The 15,343-nt window shown below is 52.8% G+C and overlaps 5 protein-coding genes across 5 annotated transcripts; 3 read left to right on the top strand and 2 right to left on the bottom strand.

The window, feature by feature from the left end:
- Nucleotides 1–807: 807 nt before the first annotated feature.
- Nucleotides 808–2,905, top strand: SPBR_03641 (F-type H+-transporting ATPase subunit beta; the record flags this gene model as incomplete). The annotated part of the gene is made up of 6 exons (XM_040761931.1): nucleotides 808–818; nucleotides 909–1,053; nucleotides 1,148–1,169; nucleotides 1,391–1,476; nucleotides 1,555–2,152; nucleotides 2,184–2,905. The coding sequence occupies 6 exons, from the start codon at nucleotides 808–810 to the stop codon at nucleotides 2,903–2,905; spliced, it is 1,584 nt and encodes a 527-aa protein (XP_040622999.1).
- Nucleotides 2,906–4,709: 1,804 nt separating this feature from the next.
- SPBR_03674 (uncharacterized protein) lies at nucleotides 4,710–6,509 on the bottom strand (the record flags this gene model as incomplete). Its single annotated transcript, XM_040761964.1, has 1 exon — nucleotides 4,710–6,509. One exon carries the CDS (start codon nucleotides 6,507–6,509, stop codon nucleotides 4,710–4,712), a length of 1,800 nt encoding a protein of 599 aa, XP_040622998.1.
- Nucleotides 6,510–7,861: 1,352 nt separating this feature from the next.
- On the top strand, nucleotides 7,862–9,558 carry SPBR_03688 (origin recognition complex subunit 5; the record flags this gene model as incomplete). Its single annotated transcript, XM_040761978.1, has 3 exons — nucleotides 7,862–7,972; nucleotides 8,057–8,485; nucleotides 8,557–9,558. 3 exons carry the CDS (start codon nucleotides 7,862–7,864, stop codon nucleotides 9,556–9,558), a joined length of 1,542 nt encoding a protein of 513 aa, XP_040622997.1.
- A 277-nt stretch (nucleotides 9,559–9,835) lies between these two features.
- SPBR_03652 (splicing factor 3B subunit 2) lies at nucleotides 9,836–11,779 on the bottom strand (the record flags this gene model as incomplete). Its single annotated transcript, XM_040761942.1, has 2 exons — nucleotides 9,836–11,629; nucleotides 11,705–11,779. The coding sequence occupies 2 exons, from the start codon at nucleotides 11,777–11,779 to the stop codon at nucleotides 9,836–9,838; spliced, it is 1,869 nt and encodes a 622-aa protein (XP_040622996.1).
- Nucleotides 11,780–12,516: 737 nt separating this feature from the next.
- On the top strand, nucleotides 12,517–14,359 carry SPBR_03667 (solute carrier family 35, member E1; the record flags this gene model as incomplete). Its single annotated transcript, XM_040761957.1, has 2 exons — nucleotides 12,517–12,954; nucleotides 13,100–14,359. 2 exons carry the CDS (start codon nucleotides 12,517–12,519, stop codon nucleotides 14,357–14,359), a joined length of 1,698 nt encoding a protein of 565 aa, XP_040622995.1.
- Nucleotides 14,360–15,343: the final 984 nt, after the last annotated feature.

The raw sequence follows: 15,343 nt of genomic DNA, 5'->3' as shown, positions 1-15,343 counted from the left end.
TCCGCTGCGCCATGGGCATAGATTGCTAGTTGGATAAAATGGGCATTAATTTAGGTATTTTCCAGTTTGTAGCAGACTATCATGAGCGTCGTCACGATACGTCGGAAAGAAGTCTTATTTTTGCCATATTCATTGCACACAGAATTTGTACCTGTATTTTCAGGGGCGCACAAGTGGCAAGGGACTAAAGGTTTTCAGAAAGGGTTGGCCGTACCTGAATTGGCGGGCAGCTAGCTGCAGTCTACGCAGTCTCGCAGTAACGGTGAAGATGCATGGCTTGCAGGATGGGGCCCCGTTCCGGATTCTGAAATCACGTGGACGAGCCATCGAAGCAAACGCCCAAACCAAACCAAGAAGCTTGGAAGAGGAGCACAACGGGGGGAGAACAGAGCAAAAAGAGGAGACAACTGCAGGAAAACCGGGTGGGTCAGGAAAAAAAGACACTCACGGGTGCTCCTTTTTCTCTCGACTCCTTGAGTGGGTTTCGCTATAGTGGGGCTTTCGGTTATTGAAAGGCACGGGATCCCTCGGGAGGAAGGAGAAATGCAGTGAAAAGAGGGAAAATAGCGAGGACACAGTAGGAGTAGAGGCCGCCATAGAGGCCAACACTCCCCCATAACGGGCTCTGTTGTTGCCTCAGGCCGCAGTTATTTCCGCCCCAGGCAGAAAAACCAAAACAACCACAGTGCACTAGGAGCTCCTGTTTTGCTTCGCATTTTTTTTCCCGACCTCCTCCGCATCCTTTCTCTTCCTTCCCATTCTCCTCTCCATATACATTTTTGCGAAGCGTTCCTTACCATCGCCACGATGTTCAAGAGGTAAGGACCGAACGGCAACAGGCATTGGCCTCAACGAACGACAGAATGCATATTGAATTGACCGCTGACCGTCGTTTTTTCCTTCTCCAGCGCCAACTTCGCCAGAGCGGCTCGCGTAGCCCGTTCGTCTCTCGCGACGCCTCGCATCGTCCGCCCGAACTTTATCACCCCTTCCCTCCTGCACGGCAGCCGGTTCGCCAGCACTTCCAGTGTCGGTGATGGCAAGATTCATCAGGTAGGTTAACGCTTTGCAGAACCCGACGTCTGTTTTTTGTCCCGGCCGTCAATCCAATTTTCAGTCGCCGCATCGCTAACGGTAAATCCCTCAGGTCATTGGTGCCGTCGTCGATGGTAAGATTCCGACCGAAAAACTTTTTCTATCACCTTCGAGACCCCCCTCGCAGTCGTCTGCACTTCGTCCAAAGCGCCACCGAAAGATTGCATCGGATTGCTGTCGATTCTCATGTCCGGACGCTCGGAAACGGAAATCCCGAAAGCCTCGATAAACCACCACGCATCGTTCGTGCTTCTTGAATTGAGCGACAACTAACCTCGTCTTTTTCTTTTTACAGTCAAGTTCGACACGGACAAGCTGCCCGCCATTCTGAACGCCTTGGAGACCCAGAACAATGGCCAGAAGCTGGTCCTTGAGGTCGCCGTATGTTTTCTACCCGCTGCCGAGGTTTGGGGGCGGTTTGTATACGAGGCTGAACAGCAATGCTAACCATTCTTTCAGCAACATCTGGGTGAGCACACCGTGCGCTGCATTTCCATGGACGGTACTGAGGGTCTCGTCCGTGGTGCTAAGGCCACTGACACTGGTTCCCCCATCACCATCCCCGTCGGCCCCGGTACCCTCGGTCGCATCATGAACGTCACTGGTGACCCGATCGATGAGCGCGGTCCCATCAAGACCGACAAGTTCCGTCCCATCCACGCTGAGGCTCCCGAGTTCGTTGACCAGTCGACCACCGCTGAGGTTCTCGTTACTGGTATCAAGGTCGTCGATCTGCTTGCTCCCTACGCCCGTGGTGGTAAGATTGGTCTGTTTGGCGGTGCCGGTGTTGGCAAGACCGTGTTCATCCAGGAGCTCATCAACAACATCGCCAAGGCCCACGGTGGTTACTCCGTCTTCACCGGTGTCGGCGAGCGTACCCGTGAGGGTAACGATCTGTACCACGAAATGCAGGAGACCTCTGTCATTCAGCTTGACGGCGACTCCAAGGTCGCCCTGGTGTTCGGTCAGATGAACGAGCCCCCTGGTGCTCGTGCCCGTGTCGCCTTGACCGGTTTGACTGTCGCTGAGTACTTCCGTGATGAGGAGGGCCAGGATGGTATGTTTTGAATTATTTCCTTGTTGTACAGTTCCAAAACGAAGAATCACTAACGTGTCAGTGCTTCTCTTCATCGACAACATTTTCCGCTTCACCCAGGCCGGTTCTGAGGTGTCTGCCCTTCTGGGTCGTATTCCCTCCGCTGTCGGTTACCAGCCCACGCTCGCCGTGGACATGGGTCTGATGCAGGAGCGGATTACCACCACCCGCAAGGGCTCAATTACCTCCGTCCAGGCCGTCTACGTGCCCGCTGACGATCTGACGGATCCCGCCCCCGCCACCACCTTCGCCCATCTGGACGCCACCACTGTGCTGTCCCGAGGTATCTCTGAGCTGGGTATCTACCCCGCTGTCGACCCCCTCGACTCCAAGTCGCGTATGCTGGACCCCCGTATTGTCGGCGACGACCACTACGAGACCGCCACTCGCGTCCAGCAGATCCTCCAAGAGTACAAGTCGCTGCAGGACATCATCGCCATTCTGGGTATGGACGAGCTGTCTGAGGCCGACAAGCTTACAGTCGAGCGTGCTCGTAAGATCCAGCGTTTCCTGAGCCAGCCGTTCACTGTCGCGCAGGTCTTCACTGGTATCGAAGGCCAGCTGGTCGATCTGAAGGACACTATCGCTTCGTTCAAGGCTATCCTGAGCGGTGAGGGTGACAGCCTTCCGGAGGGTGCCTTCTACATGGTTGGCAACTTCGCGTCTGCCCAGGCCAAGGGTGAGAAGATCCTGGCTGAGCTTGAGCAGAACTAAACTGGGTAACCCCTCGGTTTCAGTGTCTGGTTAGGGTTCTGCGGGAGTATCATTTTCATCCTCTTTGTAATCTACTATCGTGTTCTCGGGTGTGTGATGTACATTTTTTTGTTGCCTGTTCTTTTTTTCTCGAGATAAGTAAAAAATCTTGTATAAAGGGGGGACCGCAGCAAAAAGAATATTTTTCAAAGCACAAGAAAATATATAAGAAAGGGGCGTGACTCCCGAAAGTGACAAAACAACTTCAAATCTCAACGAAGCCCACTGCAGAAGCATTTTTGTGTTTGTCTACTCTTTTATGTTTGGCTTTTGTTTTGGACGTCTCTCTCGCCCCTGTCTTGTAAGTAGGAGCATGAGCTGTTAATAAAGCATTTCTTTTTTTTCTCTTGAATTTATACCGTTCCCGATGATCTATTGTAGTTGATGTTATAGCTGCCTCTGGTAGATTTTGGAATGTGTGTTTTACTCCTTAATACATCGTATATTGATCGTAGCTACTATTTTAATATGTTTGTATAAAATATAGCCAAAGGAAAACAAAGAAAAAAATTACTTGACACAACCTGTAAGCTGTCGGTTATCATTCTACATGGAAAGAAAGTATCTTACTCATCCCATGTACCTTATAAGCCATGTCCTATAAAGCATTCGTTTTTGTTTTTCTTAGTCGTCTCCAAGGACTTATCTCATCATAAAAAGTTGTGTGTTTTAATACGATTAAGTTACGATAGGTTTTAAGGTACGAAGACAAAAATAGATCTAAAAACAATACAAAACTCACACGTGGAATAAATAGATAAAATGGAAAATAAAATAAACAAGACTACAAAGAAACTGAAAGAAGGAAAACAAACACGAAAAATGGAATTATTGTTCTTGGACGGAAAACCGTGCCGAGAAGTGTATAACTTTAATGTTTGGGATAGTAGAAAATAGAATACCAAGAAGCATACTGAAAAGAAGATTCGGTTAAGACAGAGTTGTTTACGGATGTGACTCGGCATAGCGGTTCCCGCTGACTGACTGATATTCACCACAATCCCCACGAATGAAAACAACCCACCGATGAGGAAGGTTGAAGTGTCAGTTTTCGACCTCTGTAAATCTAAACTAGGACTTAAGAAATATTGTCTAACAGAGGCAAGGTGGGTGCGAAACTAAACGTGCCGATTTATGTTGGGCAAGTCTCCCGTTCATCACACAGGACTAAGGTATCATATATCGTACATATATTGCTAGATATTTATTTTGCCAAAGAGGAGGTGCGAAGTGTATTTAATCAACCACCTTCCCCACATCCCACATGTCCTTGGCCCAAGTATGTCCTGATCGTCCATCCCTATCTCACAAGGCTACAGCGGGCTGTGGCCACGCGTGCAGATTGGCACGGCAGCGCTGACTCCACGTTGGGCCCCTGAAACTATTAGGTAGATATTAAGCAGAGGACGAATGTTTTCAACGCCCTGAAAACACGGACAGATACGAGGAAGAGCTACCGGCAGTCCAACCACAAGACAGATGAAGACGGCGATCATGCCGAGGGCATTTATGCCACCAGCATGGGTCATTTTGTGCCATCCAATCTGACGGCGAGTGAGTGTTGTTTTGGGCAGATGTGAAGTAGATAGGACCAACAGATGACGCAGGGGAAGACGTCGCGTTTTCAGGTGTCCTAGGCATGTTGGAATAGTATGGGCGGTTGTATTTTAGGGCAAAATAGGACGTTGTGATACGATTTCCACTTCGATCTATCCAAGCTGGCTGCGGTAGTATACTTTCGTGTAAACAAAGGTTTTTGATTACTTCAAGGGTTTATATTGGTGATGTCAATGCCGTCGCCGGTGGTCTCCTTCGCGGAGGGGGATTCGCCTGGGATATTCAGACTTAGATGCCGGAGTCCAATAATCTCTTCAGGGCGAAAGATGGCCGACGATGTGTCAAGAGGTTCGGTCATGTTCCAAACTGCTGGCTTCCCTGTATCAGCTTGGATCCAGGAGCCGTTGAATATGATATTGCGGCCGGAGTTGTCAACAAGGCCCAAGCTCCTCAGCTGGTTGTCCCGAGTTTGATCGTAGAAAAAGTCCGGCTGCCAAGAGTTGTTATTGAGGAGGATTTTGCCAATGGAGATCTCATCATCAGTCTCTAGGGCCGCAAGCGGTCCGGAGATGAACAGCAACCAGTCTTCGTCGAGGACGTCGCGAATGTCTTTGATTTCCTTGTCTGCAATTCCCTGCATCCACCACAACCTGCATAGCTTGATAAAGACAAGGTAATGTGCTAGAATGATCAGAGCTCGCGGCCGGTGTTCACGGGCCACATCGACAAAGCCTTTTGGTAGAAATGTGAACCACGTGATGGTGCGTAGGCTGAGGATGCGGCCCATGCCCGACTCGAGTTCCCGGTACAGCGACCCCAAATACTTGAGTGTCTCATAGTACATGTTGATGTGCATATAGTCAGGCTCGTCGTGGCGGATGGAGCTCACCATGAAGAGCAACTGGTTGGGGATGTACTTTGTTGATGCATCCAGGTTGATGGGCGGTCGGGCAAAAAGTAGGGACATGCCCGACTTGAAGAGCATTTCCGGCTTGATAAGCTTCACAATAAGACCGATTCCGCGCCATACGACCATCCAGTCGAGAATGTACAGGGCTGTGCTGTCTGTGTCGCGAAACATCTCCGACGACAGCGAGCATAGCAGGAGAGAACAGGCTAGGAGTGCAGGATACGTATCGGGTGTGGCTTCCTCGATTGCTTTGCGGTAGCCGGCAAAAGCCCTAGCGCGGTACATGAGCACGCGAGAAGGCTCAATGGGTTGGTTCAGTATCTGCAGCTCGAGAGCGGATAGGGCGAGCAAGCAGTCCATGAGGAACCTGCTGGAAAAAGCATGGCGTGGAATCGCAACTCGCAAAATCTCGTCGACTTGTGGCTGGTGGCCGGCCTCCGCTGCGAATGCATCGAAACCTTTTGCAGTGTAAAACCAGAGAAGCTTCATGTCCGTCTGGTCGATCTGCGGTGGGAGGTAGAAAGGCTCCTCGAGCATGTTGAAGCCACCCCTGTTTTGTTTGCGCACAGGGCCATTACTCGAGGCATTCCAGCCCCTTTCAACATTGGCCGAGTCGCTCGTTGACGAGTATAAATACGGAGAAGCGCTCCGAGAGTTGACGCGGGAGGCAACGGCGGCCGACCCGTCCTCAGAAGAAGACGATGATGAGGTGGAGGAAGGAGGCAGTAAAGAATTTGATGCAGAGGAAGACGAGGCGGGGGCTGCTGCTGCTGCTGTTGCTGTTGCTGCTGCTGCTGCTGAGAGTGCTGCCGCGCGGACGCTGCGAGACGAAGCAGAGCTGGCCGCAGAGAATGTGTGCTGTGTGGACGGGTAGACACATGTCTCTTTGCGCAATGTGCATGCGCGACATCGCGGTCGCTCCTCGTTGCACTTGACCTTGCGGGACTTGCAGTTCACACAACCGGCGCGGGATTTCTTATGAGGCCGCTTTGCGTGGTACGGCCGGCCGTTGATGGTTCTGGCCGGCGTAAGCTGGCTAGATACCGGCGCAGCGCCTAAGTCCCCAAACTCAATGTTGATTTCTGGTATCGAGGTCATTGTGATGTCGACGTTGTCGTAAGTGGAGTCTGCTGAAGTTCGATGTTGTCGGACCTGGTGCAAGCGTGCGACATATTCGAGGATGACGCTTCTGATATTGTCGTCGCAACAGCTGTCATTACTGTCGCCGTTGCATGAAGCACATTTATGATTTCGATATGTTGAGTAGGAGTGCCCTGCTGTGTCAATGACCCCTCTGAAGGATCCGAGTGTATCTGACAACAGCTTGGCGGCGCTCAACTATCCCGGAGCCCGATCTTAGTCCGGGTTGTGTGCCGATACAAGCACTTGTAGGGCAAAACAGTGGATATGTTGCCAAAGTGGGAAATGCGACCGGAAAATGGACCTAAGTAGGATAGAGAAGGATGAACTGGCGGCTAGGGCTGCGTGGCATGCAATGCAAGGAGTAAGATACAGTCATGGCTTTAAAATTGTATCAACCAGTGACAACGAGATACAGGGTAGTGAGCAAAAGTGGAAGGTGCGATCTGCACAAAGCATGAGAGCAAAAAAATCGAATTGGAAGCTGCGTCAGACTTAAAGAGAAAGAGCAGAGGACATCCCGACTGACATTTTCCCCATTTCTGGTCTGTCGTCTTGTACGATTTACAGTACATGTATTCCATACTTTGACAAGCCATATAGCTCCCTTACCCCGGCCCTGTCAAGGACTGTTTGGGCAGGTTTGTCGGAAACGTGACGTCGACGCTGACTCTTCCTTTTGGGCTAGGTTTTATTATGACTTGCCCAAGTTTGGCACATCGTACTTTAAAATGTGCAGTCAAGCTTTTCTCGTAAGTGCTACGCTTTTTGTCCATGCTGAATACGGCACTGAATATGTAGTGTGTATGGTTATATTTCTTCTACTTCAAGATGTATGCCTGTGCTTACGACATCCCTGGGTGACTCTTGCCGTTACGTAGCCCCAACTGACGACTGGTAGCTCGTTGCAGCAAATTTTAAGTTGAACTCGGGTTGGTGAGGCAGAGTTGTCAGCGACGGCCTTGAAGAACCGTCAGCACGCAACTACAGGGCCATTTTACAGCGCCAGGCGCCAGCACCTTGCGAACCTCGTGTTAAATTACCGACGGTCAGCTCGATATGTGGGTCTCCCTTTAACTTGTTAGCGCGTCACTCACGCGTCGGTTCGCTCAACGACCGCTTGGCTCATGCAAAACGGTCCACGGCCTACGCCGATATACGACCGTTGACAGTTGGGTGCCGGTTTGTGAGTGTCGTGAAACGTGACGCCATTGCCTAGCTTTGAGCATAGCCTTGTCTGAACCGCAGAACTATCTGCATCCGCCACAGATAGGTTTGGATTACTATTTTGCCTCGACAGGATCTGTGCGATGCACGCGACATCTCCGCTGGGGTCCTTGGAGGCACAGCCCGTTATGCACCTCCTCCAAAGCTTCCCTGGCCGTGAGCAGCACATCAAGACCTTGTCGACCCTTGTTGATGTAAGTGTATGGCTATTTGTGCGAAAGAGACCGCTCACCGTGGGGGCGTTGGTGTGGACATTCTAACATGTATCTGGTCGTTAGCCTTCCCTCGCGCCATGTGGAAACATCGTCGTTCATGGCACTGAGGCGACCGGGAAGAGTGCTGTGACAGCCGGTGTGCTGGACATGTTCTCGTCTGCCGTTGCCCCAGGTGCAGCGAGAGATGCCGGCCTGGCCAATGGTGGACTTAAAAGCAGTCTTGATTATGCTATTGTTGACTCTAACAAGTGTGTCACGGCGCGGCATCTGTTCGAGCGGACGGTGGCCAAGGTCTCGGATTCTGTCCGGTACCTCGGACCCAAGGCCCGGCGCTGCGAGACTCTCTCGCAGCTGACCGTCGAGCTTTCCAATATGCTCCAGTACAGCGAGCACCCCGAAGACTGGCGCTTTGTGTTAGTGTTTGATGCCATTGACCGCCAGCGGGATGCGCCCGCAACGCTCCTGCCGGGACTGGCCCGTCTGTCCGAAGTGGTACGTTACAAGAAGGCAACCAAAAAACACGAGCCGATGCCAAGGCAGCCCAGTCTGACCTCCCGATGTAGATTCCCAACCTTACTGTTATTTTTATTGTCACATTTCCATCGCCTTTTATGCTGCGGACGAGCTTTGTCCCGCACATTCAGTTTGGCAACTACTCCAAAGCCGAGTTTGTCGAAATCCTCAGCCGCTCCCCACCGCCAGCACTGGAAAGTGCCACACAGGAGGAGACGAACGAGCTGTGGACGCGACTCTGCACGGCGGTGCACGACTCTCTGACTCGGACAGCTGGCCGGAACCTGCCTGCTTTCCAGGAGGCCTGCACGGCACTGTGGCCCAAGTTTACGGCACCCATCCTGGCCGGCACACACGGACCGCGGGAGTTTTCAAAGCTCCTGATTGCGGCGCGCTCTCACTTTCAGGACGAGTCTTTGTTGGACCCGCGGTTCGTTGTGGCCGCAGCGCCCCAAGCACAGTCACAGTCGCAACCGCAATCGCAACCGCAATCGCAACTTGTAACAAAGGACGCAGCAGATTCTCCGGCCGAAAATCTCTATGCTGCCCGCAACCTAGCCACTCTTCTTCCGGCTACGGCCCGTTTGTTCCTCTTGTGTGCTTACCTGGCCTCTCACAACGCGACTCGCCACGACATGACACTCTTCTCCACATACTACCACGGTAAAAAGAAACGGCGTGGCGGCATGGGCGGGGGTGGAGGTCGCGCTGGCCCGAAGAGCAAGCACCGCAAGATTGCAAGAAAATTGCTGGGTGCCCACAGCTTCACGTTGGAGCGCTTGATGGCCATCTTTGTGGCCGTGCGCAGCGAGTGGACGCGTGCGCCACCTGTTTCGGCAGCAGGCCGGAACTCGGCCGCGGCTATCATGGATAGCGACCGCAACACGGCGATTGCGACTCTGGCGAGCTTGAGGTTGGTCGTGCGTGTGAGTGGTGCGGCCAGTGACCCCATTGACCGGGCCGGCAAGTGGCGTGTGAACGTTGGATGGGAGGTTGTACGTAGTTTGGGCCGTAGTATGGGTATTGAGATGGAAGACTGGCTGATCGACTAAGGGCCTCCTGATTTTATTTGGAGCACGGCGTACTAACTGCATGGTATGGCACGGCATAGCGTACTGGATACGTGGAAATCGATGCGCACTGGACATTTAATGAAAAATAAAGACGAATGTTCTTTTGTTACAGAGGCGAAGAATTTTTTTTTTGGTAGATAGATGCCCGCCGACCAACTCCTGGTAGAACAATGCACAATAGAGAGTATCCCAAAACCAAGTAGTCAACTAGAAATCAAAAGGACAGCAAAGCCTGATACGACAACTGCACGCTCTCTCAGAAACGGTACTTGGCTTCCTTCTTCTTTTCCGTCTTGCGGTCCTCAACCACCTTCTGCCGCTTGCGGCTCTCTTGTGCAATCATATCGGTCAGATCGTCGTCGTACTGCCGCCACTGCGCACCAACACCCTCTTCCCGCCGGCCCTCTTCGAAGCGGTGCTTCAACTCGTCCTTGCTGATGCCATCGTTGCTTAGCAGTGCGTCGGGATCCAGTGCTACATCCACATCACCGGGCTTCTTGCGCTTGCGTGCACCATCGTCGTCCTGGCCTAGTACAGGCACAGCTGGACCGCGGCCTGTTCGTGAGAGGTCGTATGTCCGGTCGCTGCCAAAGAAGCCATGTGCCTGTGCTTGCCGTTCGGGGATGACTGTGTATGCAGACCGTGGAGGTCGGCCCGCCGAGGACTCCTCGGTCTCGTATCCGCGCCGTTGTTTGCGAAGGTCGAACTCGCCTCCAATGTTCGCATCCACACCCGTCGGGAGGTCGGTGGGCACAGAGCTGATGTAGCCGCTGGGCGTCTCCAAGCCGCCCGGCACATCACGTTCGTCCTCCTCATCGTCGTCTTCGTCCTCGTCGTCGTCGTCTTCCTCTTCCTCAGACTCGTCATCCCCTGGTGGTTGCAGCTCTCCCCAAATCTCCCGTTCGATCGGTTCGCCAGCCGCCGCCGATGCCTGGCTGGCGTCAACGGCAGCCGAAACATCGTCCGCACCTTGAATGCCGAAAATATCACCGCCGTATAGGGGGCGGTTGTATTCGTCAACGGGAGGCTTTCCCCACTGTCCTGGAGCAAAGCCCCAGGAAGCGCCTGGTGGTAGTGTCGAGTTAAGACCAGGAATCTTGAGGTTCGGGTAGGATGGCGGGGGACCGATGCGCTGTTGCTGGAGCAGCCACGGTGGTGGGAAACCTGGAGGCATATTCAGGGCTTCCTTGAGAAGATCACTGAGCGGACCTGGTTTGAAGTTGCGGAACTCCGTCTCCCACTCCTTGCCCTCGTAGTATACATCGCCGAAGCGGGTGAGGGAGGGTTTCGTCTGGAAGCGGAAGAATGCGTCGTAGAGCTTCTGGTAGTCGATGTCGAGCTTTCCCATCTTTGGTTGAACACGCTCGCGCTGCTTCTGCTTGAGTGTTTGCTCGGCCTGCTTCTCAAGCACAGCATCGCGCATCTCGGTGATGCCAGTCTCGGCGATGAAGGGGGGCAGTTGGAAGGGAGGCTTTTCGACACCGCGCTTGCTGGAGAGATATTCGCGTTTGAGGGACCAGTGGCCGGGGACGGGGACGACGTTTTTCTGGGCTTTGATGACGACGAGAAGACGCGGATCTGAGGACGAGACATCGTGCCAGTCGACGACCTCTGGGTTTTGGACAAGCGCTTTGAGCTCGGCAATCGACAGCGTGTTGAGCTTCTTGCGCTTCTTCTTGGACAGCTTGAGCCGGCCGCCGTCCTCATCCTCCTCGTCAGGAATCATCTCCAGGTGGTCGTTCATGAAAACTTCACCCTGGTTGCCGGCGTTCGCTTCACGTGCGATATTGTCGTCTTCAGGGTTGGGACCGAATTTGCTGAAGACGTCTTTGAACTGGGCAAATGCTGGGTCGTCGTAGTCGAAGCCCCCGAGGATCATCTCGGGCTCGACCTTGGGTTCATCGGTACTTGGACCCTCCTTCTTCGGTTCGCTTGCATTGCCTCTCTTTTCCCTTTCTACCACTGCTTGTGAAGTTGTGTCAGGCTTAGCTTCGGTTGTTGATTCGGTTGCGCCGTTCTTCTCCGTGGACTGTAGATCCGCCGCCTCAGACTTGGAGATGTCAGTATGGGAATGGCCGAGGTGTGTGTCAAGGCAATTGCCTAATTCTAGCTTCCTGTTACCTACCTCTGCCTTGGCCTTCTTCTCCTCCTTCTTCTTCGCTCGCCGCATCTGGTTCTTGGTCATCTTGGGGGCCGCCATGATTGCCTCCCAGACCGCGGTCTATGCAGCGGAGATGATGTAAATAGGCACTCTCGGAGGATATGAATAGGGAGTCGTCCAACAAATGCGTCTGGTGATTCTAGTTTATGATGCTGGCCGTGTGGTGGTTACAAAAGATAGTTGCAGTTTGTAGGCATTTCGACGTCTTAATAATTGCTCTGCAGCGCGCCATCGCGAAATTTTGGTGATAGCTCGCCTGCATGCTTGACTGGAGAGCAAATCGTATGTGGCGCATAAATGTGGCTGGTATCCAGATTATGATCTTTCTGAATTCGTGCTAGCGCCCTACCACGAGTAGTCGTAGTACTCGCCGGCTAACGTCGTACCACTGGCCGATACGAAGACCCGCTCTCAATTTCGTATTGACGCCAGTCCTGCACGAGGTTGCACACGCTTGTACGTTCTAGTATCCCGCTGAATTGCGATACATTTTCATCTCCCCTTTCAGCCACCACCGTGCCGTGTCGTCGACGGTGAAATCCCAGCTAATTTTCCGACCTCGTCTGTTGCTTGTTGCTGCCTCGACTGCTTTTCTTTGCCGAATGGTCCGTCCATCCACAGTGCACTGTTACTGAAATGCGCTGGCTGCGGGTGCCACTGAACCCTGTCCTCTCGATCTGAAGCATCGCCCGATTCCGCCATCCAGCCTGCTTCTTGCTTCATCCTTCCGTTCTTGGCTCTTCCTTAACCCTCTTTCTTCCTTTTTTTCCTATACTATGCCTCATGCGACAACAACAGCCACGACTGTCCTCCGCAAGCCGTCACCAAATAACGCGCCAGCGCCACGACGCACGCTTGACGTCGCGATGGGCTCTCAAGATGAGGGCCTCGAAAAGTTCCCCGAACTCGATGTTCACGACACGACCGGACTCGACCACAGCTATGGCGCTTCGTCGAACAAAGCAAATGGAACGTCTACAGCACAGCCGTCCTTGCCACCAATGGACCAATGGCGGGCCCGCAAAGACAGCAGCGTGCGCTGGAACATGCCGCCCGTGACCAACGGCTACGGCGGCGGCCATGGCCATGGCCATTCGCGACAGAAGAGTCTTGGCGAAGCCTTACGCACAATACGTACGCGATCTGCTAGTACCAGTCAGAACGTGCACGAGATTGCCGATGCGCTGAAGGCGCCTGTTTCACCTATGCTAATCGTATGTGGTCTTTTTATTTTTATTTCCTTTTTATATCAGCAATCCCAACTCAATGGTGAGCGAGAAACTGACGATACTTGGCTGCTTCTAGTTCCTCTGTATCCTTTGGTACGGATCCTCTGCTCTGACAAACACCTCATCAAAGTCGATTTTGAACGCTTTCGAGAAGCCCGCTACCCTCACGATCGTCCAGTTCGCCTTCGTTTCCTTTCTCTGCATCCTGTTGTCATGGCTGGCACGTGTATTTCCATCGCTGAAACGCGCCATGCCCGTACTTAAGCACGGCATTCGGTACCCGGATGCCGAGATTATCCGCACGACACTGCCGCTGGCCGGCTTCCAGATTGCTGGCCACCTCCTGAGCTCTACCGCAACAACAAAGATATCCGTTTCGCTTGTGCACACAATCAAGGGCCTCTCACCGCTCTTTACCGTCTTCGCCTACCGCATCTTCCTTGACATCCGGTACCCGACTGCAACCTACCTCTCTCTCGTCCCCTTGACGCTTGGCGTGGCGCTTGCCTGCTCTGGCGGCCACTCCTTCAGCGGTGGCCAGCTGCTGGGCATTTTATACGCGTTGGTGGCCACCGGCATCTTTGTGACTCAGAACATTGTCTCCAAGAAGCTCTTCAACGAGGCGTCGCGTGCTGAGGCCGAAGGTTTGAGCGTGCAGGCGCGCAAGCTGGACAAGCTGAACTTGTTGTGCTACTCGTCCGGCATGGCATTTGTCATTACGGGCCCCATTTGGTTCTGGACCGAGGGCATTGGCCTGCTCGGAGACTTCCTATATGACGGCTCGCTAGATCTGACCGAAGGCCCGGATTCGTTTGGCCACGGCCGGCTGTTTCTTGAGTTTGTTTTCAACGGCTTCTTTCACTTTGCGCAGAACATGCTGGCCTTTGTGTTGCTGTCGCGGGTGTCTCCCGTTACCTACTCGGTGGCAAGTCTTATCAAGCGCGTGTTCGTCATCAGCGTGGCCATTGTCTGGTTCCGCAGTCCGACCACCTGGGTGCAGGCTGTTGGCATTGGCCTCACCTTCCTTGGCCTGTACTTGTACGACCGCACAAATCAGAACAAGGCCGACCGACGTGCACGCACTATGACGGGCGCCAAGGATGGCGAGCCGCTTCTGCCACTTAACTCGGGCCCGTCGGCAAATGGCATCGGCCTTGGTTTGCAGAATACTGGAGGCTTATTCGAAAATGGCTCCTCAAGTCTCGCAGCGGGCCCTCATCCGTATACGGCTGGTTACTCCGTGTCGGCGGGCGAGGACTACAAGAAGTCTGATGATTTCGGCCGTGAGACTCTCCGCGGCAGCAGTGCTGGCACTGCTTCCTGGATGCCCCCTCGCACGCGGCAAGAAGATACCTGGCGTGTTGGCGACCAGGTGCCTACTTCTACATGACATGCTTTTCACCATTGTTTCCAAGTTAATATTACGCGACCAGTCTCTTTACGGTGCACTTATAAGACGCCTTTGAACGTGAACTGCGTCCCTAGGTGACTGTGAACTTGCTGGATGCCAAAATTCACGGAACAATTGGAATGTGGATGTGTGCACACAGTTCCACTGATTCGGACGGTTCGTATTTTGGTATTGCTGGTGAGACTCCTTTATGTTCGAACACGTTCAATACTGTATTTTCCCCCATAGAGGAGTTTTGGAGAGGCTGGGTTCTTTGATTTTTTTTTTAGGTGTTTTTTGCCTCTTTCTCATTCTTTTTCATGTGTAGAACGTCTTGTTCTTGTACCCCTATCCTTTCACATTCTTCTTCTTCTCTTCTTTTCAAGACGAACATGATTATACCGCATACGGCAGATGACTGGGCAGCAAAAGGACATATAGAATATATAGCGCTTCAATTTCGTGCACTTTCTTGACGTTTGTGACTGTAACGCTGACTTCAATGGTGCTCATGAAGCTTCACCTTTCCCACAACCTCCCCCCTCTTTGTCCTTCGGAGCTTGGTTGTCTGATGCACTTCATCAGCCTCGTTAGAGTCCACAATAAAAGCCAAGAGGTGATGGGGTGCCAATGTGTCGGGCTGGCCCGGGTTTCTGGCCTAGGGCTGATTGGCGCGGAAAAATCACGTGCAGCTGTTTGAGTCACAACACAGACGAGACTAGTGCGTGCCTTGCATAAGCGGCGGCGAGTAATCCTGGGTGATTAGAGCCCCGCAATCACCAGTTTGCCTTATCCCAGTACTTTGCCTCTTGCTCCCTGTGATTTTTTTACACTCAGATTGAGACTTCCTTTTTGGTACTTTCGACGACTTCCCTTCTGTTCCGTTCTCCAGGCAGCAACTGTGGGGCATCCTGGAGAAGAACCAATCAACACAACCACAGCACCATCCTATGCGGTTGACAACCGACTTACTTGTCTCGATAA

This window comes from Sporothrix brasiliensis (assembly GCF_000820605.1).
Source record: "Sporothrix brasiliensis 5110 chromosome Unknown Cont14, whole genome shotgun sequence".
NCBI lineage: Eukaryota > Fungi > Ascomycota > Sordariomycetes > Ophiostomatales > Ophiostomataceae > Sporothrix > Sporothrix brasiliensis.
This window is presented reverse-complemented; position numbering and strand designations above follow the sequence as displayed.